Here is a 16,906-nt window from a genome sequence, read left to right as displayed (position 1 = left end):
AGGCACGTGATGGGTGAGCGACAGGGGGAGGGCGGGCCCTGGCCCTGGCTCTGCGCCCGGGATTGATTCAGCGGCAGGAAGGCAGCTGCCCAGACTGACGCCGGGACCGCCCTGCTTCGTTCTGGTCCGAATCGGGTCCTTCTCTGGACCGGCGCAGCCCGCTGGGTAGGGGGCGCGCGCGGGTGCCCGGACGCAGGGCTGGGCTTGGGGCGAGGCGGGACGGCCGCGCGTGGAGCCTCGCTTGCTCCCTCTTTGGCTCTCCCAAGCGGTGGATCCCGCGGGTTTGGCAATAGGCGCCCTCGTCCCCCCCAGCCTCCCTCGCGTCTCTATGTCGCTATTCCGCGCCCTCCTTTACCGTTGTTAACATCTTGTAATCTGTAGCCCCTCTTCTCTCTCAGATGATGGTCCCTTCCTTCCTTCCTTCCTTCCTTTCAAGGCTGTTTCTCTTGCAGAGCGAAAAGTTCCACGGCTGAGGCTTTGTTTAATCCCCCTTCACGGTCAGATCCTACCTGTGGATTCTTTGTGCTTCTCGCGCACGAAGCCTAAAGCTGGCGATAGCGTCTTTTTGTAATTTGGGAGGGGTTTGTTTTGGTTTGGTTTTGCAGCCGACTTTATTTTACAGGGCAAGGCAGACACCTTCCTTCGTGTACATTGCTGCCATGTTTGTATGTTTGCCTTTTCATTTGATTTGCACTCATGGTAATGTGTCTCCTTTCTTGCACTGTACGCACTATATGTTGTGCAGCTTTGCACACGGTTTAGGCTTTTATTTTCAGGGACACGTTACACAGTTTTATGTGTTCTGTTGCATCATAACAAAAGAAGTAATGTTCTAAACTTCAGAGGAAGAGCTGTAGAAAGAGCTTCCTGTCTGTCAGATCTCAGAATGGTATATACTGTACAGTCTACCCTTCCTTAAGCTCTCCAATGTTATATGTTTATATCATGCCTCCACGCACAGAGGTTTACATATTTTCCACACACCCTCCAGCTTGGAAGGGGGGGAACTCTCTATTTTTACGGTGTATATCCTCTGTGGTATAGTCTGTATATTTAGATGACGATATAGTCATCTAAAGTGCAAAGGTCCTTGAGTTCCAGTAGAGGGTTTGACTGTCTGGTTACCTACATCTCGATGATTCCCAATCAGGATAAAACTGGTAATAAGGTGCCTTCTGGTTCTAACAGGTGTAACTGTAAGAGTGTTTCATCAGGGGACAAGTTATTAGGATGATTGTGGTAATATTTTCAATACACACTCACTGAAGAATGTGAGAGCAGAGGAAAAAAAACCTCTGGACCAACATTCTGCACAGGCACATGCAGTTTTCCTTTCTGACAATATGATGTCCAGTGACTCAACCACATGGAAGTACCTTTTAGCCATTGGTGGTATTAGCAGTTGCTGTATTGGTCCTCTGAGTGTTGAGTCCTTTTGAAAATACTGTAACATTAAGAATAGTACTTTCAAAATTCAGTTATACATGGAATGAAGGTGTGCTTTTTTTTTGTCCTGAACATAATATCAAAATAAATGATCAAAATAAAATGAGAGGGAGAGGGAAAAAAACACCTTTGTTCATACCAGCTTCTTAGTCTTCTTTTTCCCAAAGCTCCACATATTTTAGACTTGATTCATATGGAAGGTGTTCTGACTCATATTTGATCATTGTTTCCTGCATATTGCCCAGAGTTATGTGGGGTGGGATGGGATATAATATTCCAAATATAACTCAGATAGATTTGTATAACAGCTTTATATGGCTGATGTTTTAGGTGTAGTCCTTTTCCTAATAATATTTAGCATGAATTTCCTTTTTATTCCCCAGAACTTACCAAATAATTTAGATAGTTTATCCTTTGACTTTATTTTACTAGCAGAGTGTACCTCAGTTTTTTATTTTTCCACATTTTTTGTTGACTTGGCCAAGACTTGCACTGTTTTTTTCACTTGGACAAAGACTTCCATTGTTATAGGAAGCTGTTTTTCCTTTTATAATTTCATTGATTGTGCCTCTTAATCACAGTGGGAGGCTCTCATACCTATTGGTGCCTTTCCCAAAATGTATGGTAACTCCTAGCTGAGCATCTATTACTGTGGTTTTAAATAAACTCACAGATTTCTTTAAAAGATTTGAATCTCTTAAATCCTCATTGCAAGGTTGTTTTAGCAATTCTATTGTGTTTGGAAAACCATTGTTAAATGTGACTGGATGGAACTTTTAGGACCATTTTTTCTATCACATTTGAATACAGTGTTGTAATTGTTTCAATGGTGCTTACACTTCATTCCTAATCAGAGGCATCATCCAGAATAACGCTTAAGACTGACACTTCTCCAGTTTTTTAAACTCTCTAGATTTGTTTACCTAAAATGCCATGTAATATTTACATGCTAATTTTGATTTTATTAATTAATTCCCAAGATGGCTTACTTAACAAAATACGGCCACCCCAGTATTCTAAAATATCTTAATACCCTTGTTATTTTGGACTACTTGTTACATAATCTAGATTTTTTGTGTTATGGTTATCCTGTTCTCTGACTTGATGGCCATACTGGCTGTAGGTTTGTAGGACATGGTAGTTTGTTCCTGCACAAAAGCACCCACTAAGCCTTATCTGCATCAGAAATGAAAGTGAGGGAGGACATGGAGATTTTGAAAGAATAGTATTACAAAAAGTGCTCCCTTCCAACTCTCTTAATTACTCTTGGTTCATCTGGGGCCTGTGCACACTTGCCAAGATAACCCTCTGACCTGAAAACACATTAAAGAGCACCAGTCTGAATAATGGAAGGTCTGTGCAAAGAGCCTTGGGCATCTGCAGGGACAAATGATGTGTGCAATTATGTCATCATTCAAATGCAGTGACTTATGTACACAAGTACATACTGGCAGCATTTGTGTGATGTTGTCATTATGTACATGTCATCATTTTGGTGTTACTGTAATTTGCTGAAGACCACATTGTAGCAAATTTGTTGCAGTCTGAACGTACATTTCCCTGTTCATTATGTGGGTTGCTCTCACACATACATCTGAGCAGCGTACTTTCTGATGTCCATGTGTTAACGGATCTTGACAATAAGGTATTGTGGTAACTTAGCCAGTAACTTTGCCCACATGAGTTTATTTTAAAAGAGGACTGTGTTTATTGAGTAAACTTGTAAGCACAAAATGAAATGATTTTTGTTAGGGGATGTAATAAATACATTCTCATAGGAGTCAGCTCAAGTCAGAATGTAAGCCAAAAGGAAAAGAACCCTATTAACTGGAGACAACACTAGGTTGTATCTTTTGAATGGAGAACTAAATAGGGAGCAATTGGGCTGGAGGAGGATGAGAACTCAAGCCGTGGTTACCCAAGTCTGGTTAGGACTAGCAGGAGACAAAATAATTCCTAATTTAAAGGTGTTAAGATAGGAGAAGCTAAGGGTGGCTTGTACCTGGAGATTGCTTGGCTTAAAAGGACTAAGAAAAAAGAGGAAAAAGAGAGAGAGGAGGTAAAATTTGGGAACAGGATTTCCGTTACATTCAGATCAGATCTTCTCTATTATAAGGATGCTAAATCTCTTCCAGCTTCTGTGAATTAGGATTTTTAGAGTCATAGAACTGTACTTACATGTTATACTACAGCGAAGGGTGGACAAAACATGGCTTGCAGGCCAAGTACAATTCCAAGCACCCTGTTTACACCTTGTCTATATCTCTCAGAGCTCCTTTCCCCAAAGTGAATGTGGGGATAAAATTTGAGATGTTTTGTTTTGTGTTTTGGGGAGGTTTGTGTGGGTTTTTAAGGGTAAAGCAGGTGCTATAAGACTCAGCACTACTTTGCTCAAGAAGGGCACAAAGGCAAAAACTACTACTCCAGCAAAAACAAAAAGGTTTAGAGCTATTCCTCCAAATTTTCTAGAAGACCTGGATAGGGCAGAACTGGCTGGAAAAAAATACTTAGTAGAAGGAACAACAACATTATAATAAAAGAGCTTGAATATTATACAGTCTTGACCAAGTGGCTTACCCAAGTAGAATCCGTACTACTGGACATGTTTCAGTTAACATGGTCAGAAGTGGAAAAGATACAATGCATATACATACAGACATATACAGTTATCTGTATAAATATACGTGCCAGGTAAGAGAATAGAAAGCAAGGATGGAAAAGCTACAATTTGTAAAAATACATCCTCCCAGAAAATAGATTAGGTGCAACATGGCTTGAAAACAATGATAGCAGAAAAAGTGATGGCAGCTCCTTTTAAGAGCTGGAGCTCGGAGAGGAGAAAACTGAGGCAGATTAACTGAGGTAGATTGCAGCAGTAAATACTTTCCCCACATTTTAATTAAAATTGCAAAAGCTCTGAGGAATATATGCTTCCTATGTTCAAGGAAGCATGTTTCAAATCCTTAGGAGTATTGGAGACCCTTGACAGGTTGGCATACCATCTAATGTTTTTTGCACGGGATGTTCACCTTCAGTTATTCAGGAGAGGGTCTGGCAAAACTAAGCATGTACACAAGGAGCTAAAGGTGTCACTGAAAGCTGCTATGGCAAAATTTTGTTTTTTCAGGGTATTGTAGTGTGCATGCTTCAAATAGTGCCCCCCCCCTTTCTTTCTTTCCCCTTTCAACCTTCTCCTGGATACTTGGATCTACTGGGTCAACAAATTATATACATCAGTTGATTGCCGAATCATAGCATCTTGTCTGAGTATATTTATAAACCTTGCAAAAAGAGTCTGTTTCTCCTTACATACAATCTTAAATTCAATACTATTCCCTTTAACTTCCTACATCAGCTATAAGCCTCAAAATGTGAGTTTCTGTATTGCCAGTAGTATTTTTCCTTATTTGTGTGCTAGTTGCTGTCTCAGTTAAATAACTGGCTTCCATCATAAATGTTGCTCTATCAATTGTGATATTTGTAGGATCACTCCCACATAATGCCATTTGATTTCCATTTAAAAATGTTACTAAAATATAATTTTCATGTTGCTAAAATACAATTATACATTTTCTTTGGAAATTGCTGCTTTTGTGTCTTACTTTTGAATGTCTCATGGGGCTGTGTGGTACTGCCTGATATTTCAACTTTGAACAGTTTTGTTACTGCTGCTCGGAGAGGAGCTAAGAAGAGTAAACTGGAAGTTTTTTATATTCTTTTTCATATTGAAGTGTCTGCTCTGGATGATTTTCTTTCTGCCCACTGAGAGGATGTAGTGGGAATGATAGCAGAGCCCAGTTCCGTTGCCAGTTTCTCTAGCCACAAGTAAGACCCTAACAATATTGTACAAAAGTACCTTGGCATTTTTATTGAAAAGTATTTATGTTTCATCAGTTTATGTTTGTGGTTTGGAAATGTGGGTATGTGTGCACATGTTTGTATATAGACCTGTTCATTTGTTACACAATCCAGAGCTTTCAGTATGTGAATGTTTCAGATAATCCCACCAATATCTGTGAAGTTGCATCTACAGTAGAGAAGTCCTGGTGGATAAAACGGTATGTGTTTTGGCTTCCAGGTACTTCTGGACTTTGCTATTGTAAAATTCTGTGAATGCCAACACACATAACTCCGTACATTCAAAGACTGTTCTTCACATACTTTGAGTGTGAATGTCTCCAGGAGAAAGATGTCAGTTCAGTGATGTCAGAGAGGATCATGGGTGAGTACTATAGCCAACACTAAGCTCTAAACACTCTGATAGATTCAGTTAGGGAAACAAAAGAAAAACATTTCTTTAATATCACATTTATTTGCTACACTAACAACATATTAAAATAAAACCCTGCCAAACCAGATTTAAAAATAAATAATCAGCCAAAGCTGCCTCTTCTACGGTAGCAGATTCAATCAGAAACATTTTTTCTTAGCCAATACTAGCCCCTAAACACTCTGTCAGATTTAACTAGGAAAACTGAAAACTAGGCAAATTAAATACAGTGGGGCAAAAAAGTATTTAGTCAGTCACCAATTGTGCAAGTTCTCCCACTTAAAAAGATGAGAGAGGCCTGTAATTTTCATCATAGGTATACCTCAACTATGAGAGACAAAATGGGGAAAAAAATCCAGAAAATCACGTCTGATTTTTAAAGAATTTATTTGCAAATCTTGGTGGAAAATAAGTATTTGGTCACCTATAAACAAGCAAGATGTCTGGTTCTCACAGACCTGTAACTACTTCTTTAAGAGGCTCCTCTGTCCTCCACTCGTTATCTGTAGTAATGGCACCTGTTTGACCTTGTTATCAGTATAAAAGACCCCTGTCCACAACCTCAAACAGTCACACTCCAAACTTCACTATGGCCAAGACCAAAGAGCTGCCGAAGGACACCAGAAACAAAATTGTAGACCTGCACCAGGCTGGGAAGACTGAATCTGCAATAGGCAAGCAGCTTGGTGTGAAGAAATCAACTGTGGGAGCAATACTTAGAAAATGGAAGACATACAAGACCACTGATAATCTCCCTCGATCTGGGGCTCCACGCAAGATCTCACCCCGTGGGGTCAAAATGATCACAAGAATGGTGAGCAAAAATCCCAGAACCACATGGGGGGACCTAGTGAATGACCTGCAGAGAGCTGGGACCAAAGTAACAAAGGCTACTATCAGTAACACACTACGCCGCCAGGGACTCAAATCCTGCAGTGCCAGATGTGTCCCCCTGCTTAAGCCAGTACATGTCCGGGCCTGTCTGAAGTTTGCTAGAGAGCATTTGGATGATCCAGAAGAGGATTGGGAGAATGTCATATGGTCAGATGAAACCAAAGTAGAACGTTTTGGTCTAAACTCAACTTGTCATGTTTGGAGGAGAGAGAATGCTGAGTTGCATCCAAAGAACACCATACCTACTGTGAAGCATGGGGATGGAAACATCATGCTTTGGGGCTGTTTTTCTGCAAAGGGACCAGGATGACTGATCTGTGTAAAGGAAAGAATGAATGGGGCCATGTATCGTGAGCTTTTGAGTGAACACCTCCTTCCATCAGCAAGGGCATTGAAGATGAAACGTGACTGGGTCTTTCAGCATGACAATGATCCCAAACACGCCGCCCGGGCAACGAAGGAGTGGCTTCGTAAGAAGCATTTCAAGGTCCTGGAGTGGCCCAGCCAGTCTCCAGATCTCAACCCCATGGAAAACCTTTGGAGGGAGTTGAAAGTCCGTGTTGCCCAGTGACAGCCCCAAAACATCACTGCTCTAGAGGAGATCTGCATGGAGGAATGGGCCAAAATACCAGCAACAGTGTGTGAAAACCTTGTGAAGACTTACAGAAAACGTTTGACCTCTGTCATTGCCAACAAAGGATATATAACAAAATATTGAGATGAACTTTTGATATTGACCAAATACTTATTTTCCACCATGATTTGCAAATAAATTCTTTAAAAATCAGACAATGTGATTTTCTGGATTTCCCCCATTTTGTCTCTCATAGTTGAGGTATACCTATGATGAAAATTACAGGCCTCTCTCCTCTTTTTAAGTGGGAGAACTTGCACAATTGGTGGCTGACTAAATACTTTTTTGCCCCACTGTATAACTAGGAAATAACTAGAAAATATCAACTGTCTTTTATCTGGATCCTTCTAGACTAAATACTAACAGCTCCCATCTTCTCTTACATGTATTCATAATCCAGTTACTGTTTTTCCTTATCCTTTCTCTTTATCTCTCTCACAGGCAGTGCTGCCCTTGATGCAAACACTGTTGTTTAGCTGAAAAAGGCAGCTCTCTGTCTCTTCATCCAAGGCTATTGCTCTGTCTTCAAAGGAGAGAAGAGCCTATGACTTCCCTGCCCGCATGCAACATTACACTCACACTGTTGTTGGTTGTGAACATTCGCCATGCCACTCGATTAGAATAGATCCCTCAGTCTTGAATTCGTGGTGGGGAAGGAGATAGGGATGATTATATAGGACACTAGCCGTGCTGGTTCTCTGGACCTTCTGCCTAGATATGCTAGCGTTGTCTATGACCAGAAGAAGGAAGGAATACAAAATAAATGTACATGTACAGATGAGATGAAGATTTGGGAAGCGCTCGCTGACTGCAAGAGAAATCTGTGTATGTAGCAGCATACACAGAAAATCAGATTAGATTTTTATTTTTCCTTGTGGGATATGTGGATGAGCAGGGGAGTTTAGTGGGAGGGGAACAGGATTGGAAGGCTAGAAATGATTGTCCATAGAGCTATGAGAATTGTTAACAAAAGTCAAGTGAAACACGTCCTGGGCCTGCTATTTCCCCCCCTGAAGATTAATGCATTATGGATCTGGAATAGAAGTAATTATAAAGGTAGTGGATTTCAACCCCAAAATGTTAAGCCCACCATCCCAGCACTGCTTCTCCATTGTGAAGTGCAGCCTGCCGCTGAAGCCTTGTGTATCTATTACTGTAATATAACAGGTAGCTGGATGAAAACTAGGTCCATATTGAACAGATTGGGGAAAAGATCCTCAGTTTGGTTCTCTTATCTCAGTGGTCCATAATGGATTTTCCTGGCAGTAGCAGGCAATTCCATTTGCAATAAGAACAACACTCTAAGCAGTCCCAGATGCCATTTTAAGTTTCTACACAGTGGCACTTGAGCATAGTGGGAAATAAATATGGTAGTTAGACTTACCTCTCTAGCACAGTTCAAAGCAATGGATTGGGAAAAAATGTTTTGAAGGTGTCTCAGGTTTAGAATCATCCTTGGCCTTCACTGGACTCTTGAGATTTTAGCATCTGCATACAGATGCCATTGCTTTTGTCTTTTCTGTTAATAGTACGGTAAATCAGAAGTTGGTTAAGCCATCGTTTTTGCTCTTCTTACTCATCAAGTCAGCTGGATGGAATCTGAGACCTTCTACGTGCAAATGATATATCTTATCCTAATTTGTTCTGATTGAATGTATATAAGCATTTCTTTAGGATAGATAGATAATTGGACAGTTTTCTTTTAATTTGACAATTAAAGACTATTGCCTGCACGTTAGCCTATGCTGTGTTAAATGGGAAATTTATTTGAAGGTTGAATTAGTGGGGAAAGATACCCACCATTGTTAGTGGTTTTATTATGGAACCAGTACTGTTTATATAATTGGGATATTTTATTTTTCATTTTACTTTGTTTTATATATGAGTATATAAAAGAACAGATGGGTGTTTGGTAGTTTTCAAAATAGCTTCCTTGAGATGACTTTGGAAAAACTAAACAGTATACAGTAGATAATATGAAAATATTTTCCTGTTTATTTTATGTGCATTTGATTTTAAATGAAATTTGGGAATGTAGCATAACAGGAAGGGTGCTAGCTGTTTGCTAAAGATTTCTCTCTTTAGATTTCTCATGGAGAAAAATATAATTTATACTTTACTTTCCAGAGAAGAAACCAACTTCACAGATAAATAGCAGTAGAGGAAAGCTTTTAATTCCAGCTTTCTGTAGTTACTTTTCATTAAAACAAAATGTTAAAAGTTTGTTTGCATGATTCTGTGGAATACCTACTCTGATTCTATGTTTGCTGTATATATAGATAGCCCCCTACTTACGAACGGGTTATGTTCCAAGAGGCTGTTCATAAGTCCATTTTGTTCATAAGTCCAACAAGCAAAAAAAAGAAAAAAGAGCTGGAGGCAGGAGGCAGGGCCAGTGGGGTGTGGTGTGCTCCATTGCCAGGCAAAGCAGGAGACCTCCACCCCCTCTCCCCTGTCCTCTGCCACCACCAGCTCTCCTGCCTCACCTGGTAACAAAGCGCACTGCGTAAACCTTTTCTGGGAACTCCAACTTCAATGCAAACCTCAAATGCAAACGGAATGGTGGAGAAGGTGGGAAAGGGTTAGTTTGTGGGGCACTGCAAACAAACCCTTTCCCGCCTTCTCGCGACTTCCAGTTCCAACTTCTGGCCTGACTTCCAGCCCAACTTCCGGTTCTGACTTCCAAGTCCATCCTGTTTGTATCGGTGAAAGTTCACAACATGAAAGTTTGCAAGTAGGGGACTGTCTGTATAGCTTTGACTACATATTGCTGTAGTCATATATGGAGTCATAATTTGTTTTAAGAACATAGCTTTCAAATATTAGTTATATATATTTTTCTTTTGGGGATAAATTGATTTAACTAGCAATCTATTTAACAAGACTGCAGAATAGTATTCACTACTCTTTTAAGTTCATACTTCATACAGGTTCTATTCTTTTTCAAATTATGCTCAGAGAAAATGGAATCCAGGATGAGGTTGTCCCTGAATCCACTGCACCGAATGGAAATTGCTTGAGAAATAGCAACACTGAAGTTTTTGTAAGTACTATGTTGTCTACGTTCATAAGGTAGATGGGAAAAAAATGGAATTTGATCTCCTTAAATCTCAGTGTATACACTTTATAACTTAAAACTATATTGGGGGATGACGTCAATTTAATATATTTAAATTTAATATATTTAAATTGAAGGGTATGTCCAAAGTTGGCCTGTACTAGCATTCATGTGAAATGGTTACAGTAGTAGATACATTTTGTAAATGCCCATATAGGTATTCCTCAATTAACAACCCTAATTGGGACTGGAATTTCCTTTGCTAAGTGAAGCAGTAGTTAGGTGAAACATGTGACCTCTCTCCTTAGCGACAGCAGTTCTGGTAATGCTGTCGTAACTTTGAACAATCACTGAACGAATGGTGGTTAAATGAGGATTACCTGTAAATGTATTTCCCATGGCTACTACCCCCTCCCAGTGAAATTGACCTCCCAGCTGATAACTCTGGGTTGATGGTGTTGGTACCTCTATATTTATTCTAGAACAGTTCTGTCCCTTTGCATACTGTTCCTCTGTCATGGATTGAATTTCATCTTTGTCACTTTAGAAAGGGAAAAGAAGAATCCGAGAACAATGCGAAAACAGAAGAAGAAACTCTTCCAGTAGTAGACGGTCAAGCCAGCTGCAAAATGGAGAAGTGGTTGAAGCTGTTACATTGTTTGAGGTGGTCAGTATGGGGAAAAGAGCTATGCAGGTACATTTACATATTTTCTAGATTGACTGGACATCTATAAATGAAACTCTATAAAAACCTTGTTGTTTTGCTCTCTGTTATCTCACTGTTGAGATAAGCTATTTTTAGTTTTTAATCTGTTTTTTGCAATCTGGTTCAGTCTGTGGTAGATGACTGGGTTGAAGCCTACAAAAAAGATAGAGATGTGGCACTTCTGGATCTCATTAACTTCTTCATTCAGTGTTCAGGCTGTCAAGGTAAAAATCTCTTTTCTACATTATAATGAGAGACAGTGATTAAAAAATGTTTTAATAATTCATTCAGTGGGATTCTTGTTTACAATGTAGGATTTAATCTGTTGATGATTAGTCCAAATAGGTATAAGGCTGGAAGCTGGCAAAATGAGAAGCATCGGTTCTCAGACTAGACAGAACCACTATGTAAACATGAGCAAATGTTTCCTGATCTCAGGGTTGGGAAGAGAATTGCCAAATTTCCATTGACTTAAAAAGGTGGAAGAAGAGGTGCAGAATTTACACTTTGGAACAGACATATATAGGACAGAGTCTGGGTTTTGTAGTATACAGCTCTTCTGCACCTATGTGGCCTCTATCTTGTCTGCAATAAAACAATGCATCCAGCTATGTTTTGTTGGTGAGCTGCTGTAAGCAAAATCCTGAATTTGGGATTAAGCGTCTGTAGTAATGAGATTTATTACCATGTCTGGCATGAAGTCTGACAACTGACCAAGGAAGATGTTCTTCTAATATTTGAGCTACAAATATCTGGTAATTTGCCATTCTTGTTGAGGCTTTGGGGAATTATAGTCTAAAACATCAGGAGAGTGCCAGATTGCTTTTCCTTAGACCAGTGTTTTTCAACCTCAGCAGTTCCAGGTAAGACATGGCCGACTGAACACAGCTCTGTTCTTTGTGGAGCTGACGCCCATGGCAATTAGAGGAGCTGGCCTTGGTCCAGCTCTTTGGAATCATCTCCAGGTAAAGGAGATTGACAGGATCACCCGCAGGTACTCCATACAGAGATTCCCTGTGAAGAGATTGCAGTCTAGCAATCTCTAGCGGATGGAGCGCTCTGGGAGTTGAGCCTTCAGAAGATCCTAATCTTTTATTAAGGAAGCAAAATTACACTAAAAAATGTAAAGGTTAATTATTCATACATAAAATGAATGTTGGAAATTCTGAAATACCAAAATGTGCTTATGAATATCATACCAAGGGTTGTCAGTCCTGTAATGAAATCTAATAATTAATAAAAGGCAATGTGGTACAAAAGTGTAGAATATCTATTATGATGGATGTTAATTTTTTGTTGACTTTTGAATCTGTGACACTGCAACCTCATTATTGTTTTAAAATAATGTTTATATACATAATACTGTAATACATTAAAGGCACTTTTAACTTTCCTATCGTTATTTCCATAGGAATGGTTACAGCAGAGATGTTCCAAAGTTTACAGAACTGTGAAGTGATGCATAAAATGACAGAGACATTTGATGAAGTAGGTTCTTCCTTTCATAAGCAGGAGAAAACAACTTCATTGGTTTGAGGGACACATGGAAGAGGCATGTAGAAGGCTGTAGTCCAAAACTGTTGAGAGTCATTTTTATATGTAATTTAATTTATTACATGTCTTTTACTTTTAATTATTTTTAGGTGAGATTCCAGTAGCAAAATAAGTAGAAGTAGCAGCTTTGTAAAGTCACTGTGATGGGGCACTGTAGTTTACCTGTTAAAATAAGTCTGGGAAATCCAGATTCCACCCTCTCTGTCATGGAAGCTCACTGGATAACTTGGAACCAGTTAGTCTGTCTCCGGCCAATCTATGCCACAGGGTTGTTGTGGGGGAAAAATGGACAGGGAAGTGCTGTGTACAATACACCCTTTCATTTGCTTCAAAAAAGGGTGCACTTTACAGTTGCATACAAAAGTTTAGGCACCCTGGTCAAATTGTATGCTAAGCATGCATTTAGTTTAGCAGAAAGATCTGGTGTTTAACTTTGCACCATCTGGAGGTTATGTCACTCAGGAATTCACTTAAAGACACAGTTTGACCAGGGCTGCCTAAACTTTTCCATGCAAACCTCTAACAAATAAATAACAAGTAGATGAATAGATTTTATTTATTTATTTATTTATTTGTTTATTTACTTATTTACTTACTTACTTACTTATCATATTTATATAGCCGCCCATCTCACATAAAGATGCTGTAACACTGAGAGTCTTTTTTCAGTGTCCTAGCTCCTTGACGTGCTCCTTGATCCTCAACTTTCTGGATTTGCAGCTAGTAGCTGTGGTAAAAGTACCTTTGCACAGTTAGCAGAGTATGCTGGCTGGGCCTTTTCCTGAACTGCTCAGATTTGGCAAAGCTTAACCGCAACTTGGTTGTCTTTTCCCTTAGCTACTGCAGGGTCCTCTACATTGAAAAATGTCTGAGAACTGCATTTGCTTCCGCATCTTAGGAAATATGTAAACACTTTTCTCTTTTAAAAGGCCTTTAAGTATTAAATCAATCAATCAATCAATCAATCAATCAATCAATCAATCAATCTCTCTCTCTCTCTCTCTCTCTCTCTCTCGGCTTACAACAATCCAATACACATACATAAGGTATCAGTTTAAAAATACATAAATAAATATTAAAACATAAATATGATAAAATAAAATACAAACCCTAGGCAAGAGAGAATAAGGATAGCTAACGCAGCAATAGAGCCATCTAAGCATGTCTCCAGTTCCCTCCAGACACAACCAGGTCTTGAGGGACTTCCAGAAGGTCAAAAGAGATGGAGCTAATCTAATATTGGGCAGAAGAATGTTCCACAAGGCGGGCGCCACAGCAGAGAAGGCCTGACATCTGGGAACCACCAAATGTACATCCCTAGCTGATAGTACCCTCAGGATGCCTTCTCTGCTAGATCTGATGGGGTGGGCTGATATAATCAGGGAGATGTGGTCCCTCAGATAACCTGGTCCCATGCCATGAAAGGCTTTAAAGGTTAAAACCAGCACCTTGAATAGGACTTGGAAGCAAACTGGTAACCAATGCAGCTTGCGGAGCAGAGGTGTGACATGCGCTGTTCTAGGAGTGTGCATAACTCTCCGTGTCACTGCATCCTGCCCCAGCTAAAGCTTCCTGATACTCTTCAAGGGCAGTCCCATGTAGAGTGCATTACAGTAGTCCAATATGGAGGTGACTAGGGCATGAGTGACTGTAAGCAGGGCCTGCTGGTCCAGGAATGGGTGCAACTGGCACACAAAATGAAGCTGTGCAAAGGCCCTCCAGCCATGACTACCACCTGCTCCTCGAGCAGGACTTGTCAATCTAGGAGGGCCCCCAGATTGGCACTGGGTCTGTCTGGGGTAGTACCAACCCATTGAGCACAAAAGATGGCATAATCCTGAAATCAGTGGGCCCCAAAACCCAGAGCCACTCAGTCTTGCCAAGATTCAGGTGAAGCCTGTTGTTGTCCATCCAGGCTCTCACAGCCTCCAGGCACTGGGATAAGACATGGCATTGCTTAATTTGCCAGGGGTAGAGATGTATAACTGATGATACCTCACCCCATGGCGATGGATGAGCTCACCCAGTGGCCTCGTGTAGGTGCTAAAAAGGAGAGGAGAAAGCACTGAACTCTGTGGCACTCCACAGAGTAGGGGCTGAGGGTGGGACCTCTCCCCCCAAAATCAACACCGACTGGAATCAGCCTTGACGGAAGGAGGTGAACCAGCACAACATTGTGCTGCCCACCCCTAATCCTCTGAGCCGATCCGGAAGGATACCATGGTCAATGGTATCAAAAGCTGATGTGAGGTCAAGTAGGGCAAGGATGGAAGCACAGCCCCCATCCCGCCCATGCCAGAGATCATCCAAAAACACGACCAATGCCATTTCCGTCCCATACCTGGGTCGGTATTCTGACTGAAAAGGATCCAAATAATATGCTTCCAGCCAGGAGGGGCATGCATCTAAAGAGCAGGTGGCCATGCTCACAGACCAGAGGACCCTGTCCACTTCCTCAGGCCCAGCAGGATCAAACCAAGCAAGACTCCTCCCCAGGTATCTCCTCTAGAACTGTAGCAAAGCCAGCATCCAACTGGGAACGAATCCAAACAACTTTATCCAACAGATGTTGCACAAATTTCTCCGCACGCCCCTGTAAGAGGCCCCCCGCACTCCCTTTATCCCAGAGGGCTTGTGTTACCTGAAACAGAATTTTAGCATTTGTGTTGTTAACTTTAATCTGTATTTTTAACTCTGTGATGTGTGTGTCTGTATTAAGCACTGATGGCAGCTTCACTCATGGAAAAATGAGGATATGTGTAGGGAGTTGCCAATATGTTGGAGGTGATAAGGAAGTCCTTACTTATATGGAAATGTCAGCATACACAAAAACTGCTTGAACTTAGCTATGCATGTTTATAATTATATCTAATACTTATCAGAACATTGGTATTGTTAAACTGGACTGCTTGTTTTTTGTTTTGCCCTTCTGTATTGTAGGAAACAGGACTGCAATATAAAAAGTTCATGGCTTATCCCTGGATTTTGACTGTTACTTGGCCAGTGGACATGGTAAAGTACTTATTTAATATATACTCATCCTTTTTTTTTTGGTGGAATTTATGAGGGGATACCTACTAGCATTCCTAGATTGTATCCAATCCACGTAGTGACAGTGACCAAGATTGCTCCAAACTTCCCCATGATTGCTGTTCCACATTTAAAACTTTTACAATCTGTAAACATTCCAGGATCTTTTCAGTATATAACAGAAAGGTTTGCATTTTGTAAAACACCAGTAGGAGTTCCCTAGTTAGTCAGTTTTTGTCATATATTTTATAGAGTTCTTAAGAATTATATTCTTTATGCTTTTCCATTCACTGAAAAGAATTGCATTGCTTAATGCACCTCCTCCTCCTCTTCCCTTGAACCAAACAGAATTCTTTTCATGTATGCTGGTAACATGGGGTCAGTTACTGACAATCAAGAAGAATGTACGCAGACTTCTTGATTTTACCTTGCTACACTGTTCATTCCACCTCAGGTCCTCACAGTTTGGAGAGGTGGGAGAGGTGTGAAATGCTGGAGCTGAAGTGAGCCTTCTCAGAGCTAATTGTGAGGATTGAGGGACCAATGACTTCCAGAGATGGCCACTATTAAATACATAACAGCTGTTTGGCTTCAAGGCCACCAAATGCTGCACCAAGTGTCCATTAATTCAGAAGGGCGAGAGGAAGAAGCTACAAGTTGAATTCCCCTAGTGGATTGTAATGGATGGAAATCACATCCCAAAAGATCCAAATGAAAGAGTTAATTAAAGCTTATACTGAAAATCTAATTTGTTAATGAGATCTAAATCTGCCCATTAGACCCTGGGAAAGTCAAACTCTGAAGAACCAATCAGGAGCAGAAAACTTCTCCCTTCAGATGGGATGGGCAACTCCATTTGGCTTTTATTATTTTTTCTCTCATGGAGAATTGTGAAGCACTCTTTCCTGGGTTGCACAAAGCCAAGTTAACAAAGCCCCAGGTCCCAGGGATCTGAAACTGGAGAACCAGGGAAAATATAGCAGTCTAGGGAATAGTGGAACTAAAAGAATATTAGGATTTTAGATGTGTTTAATAGCATGATCAAAGTTGTTGGGTATTTGTCTTTTATTTTGTTATACTGTGTTGTATTTTATTGTACCCTTGATCTACATGTATTTTCCTGCTGGCTGAGAAAATTCTTCATGAATTAGTTGTTCGATTCATCTTTTATTGCCCTTCTTCCTTTGTCTTTTACTCCTGTTAATTCCCTAACCTTGATATACATAATAAAAGGCTTTGATTTCTTTATTGAACCTGCCCACTCATTTTGAAAAGACTTTAATTTTAGCACACTCTTCACTACTCACAAGTAAA

The 16,906-nt window shown here is 40.4% G+C and overlaps 1 protein-coding gene across 5 annotated transcripts in view; it reads left to right on the top strand.

Moving 5' to 3' along the window:
- The window catches only part of LOC103063803 (cohesin subunit SA-2-like), a 68,511-nt gene that overhangs the window by 201 nt on the left and 51,404 nt on the right, over positions 1 to 16,906 (top strand). Inside the window, exons 1-7 of one of the 5 annotated variants that reach the window (XM_015887916.3) lie at positions 34 to 165; positions 5,525 to 5,668; positions 10,203 to 10,287; positions 10,850 to 10,996; positions 11,136 to 11,232; positions 12,420 to 12,496; positions 15,503 to 15,574. In XM_015887916.3, the coding sequence (XP_015743402.1) occupies positions 5,619 to 5,668; positions 10,203 to 10,287; positions 10,850 to 10,996; positions 11,136 to 11,232; positions 12,420 to 12,496; positions 15,503 to 15,574 (528 nt within the window). In that variant the 5' untranslated portion in view covers positions 34 to 165; positions 5,525 to 5,618. Of the gene's footprint in view, positions 1 to 33; positions 166 to 5,177; positions 5,272 to 5,524; positions 5,669 to 10,202; positions 10,288 to 10,849; positions 10,997 to 11,135; positions 11,233 to 12,419; positions 12,497 to 15,502; positions 15,575 to 16,906 lie in introns of those variants that run through there. The other 4 variants (XM_088144989.1, XM_088144987.1, XM_088144986.1 and 1 more) reach the window with 4 other exon arrangements.

This window comes from Python bivittatus, unplaced genomic scaffold, assembly GCF_059951505.1.
Source record: "Python bivittatus isolate LINGU-HERP-01145 unplaced genomic scaffold, Pbiv_v1 ctg000350_np1212, whole genome shotgun sequence".
Lineage (NCBI taxonomy): Eukaryota > Metazoa > Chordata > Lepidosauria > Squamata > Pythonidae > Python > Python bivittatus.
This window is presented reverse-complemented; position numbering and strand designations above follow the sequence as displayed.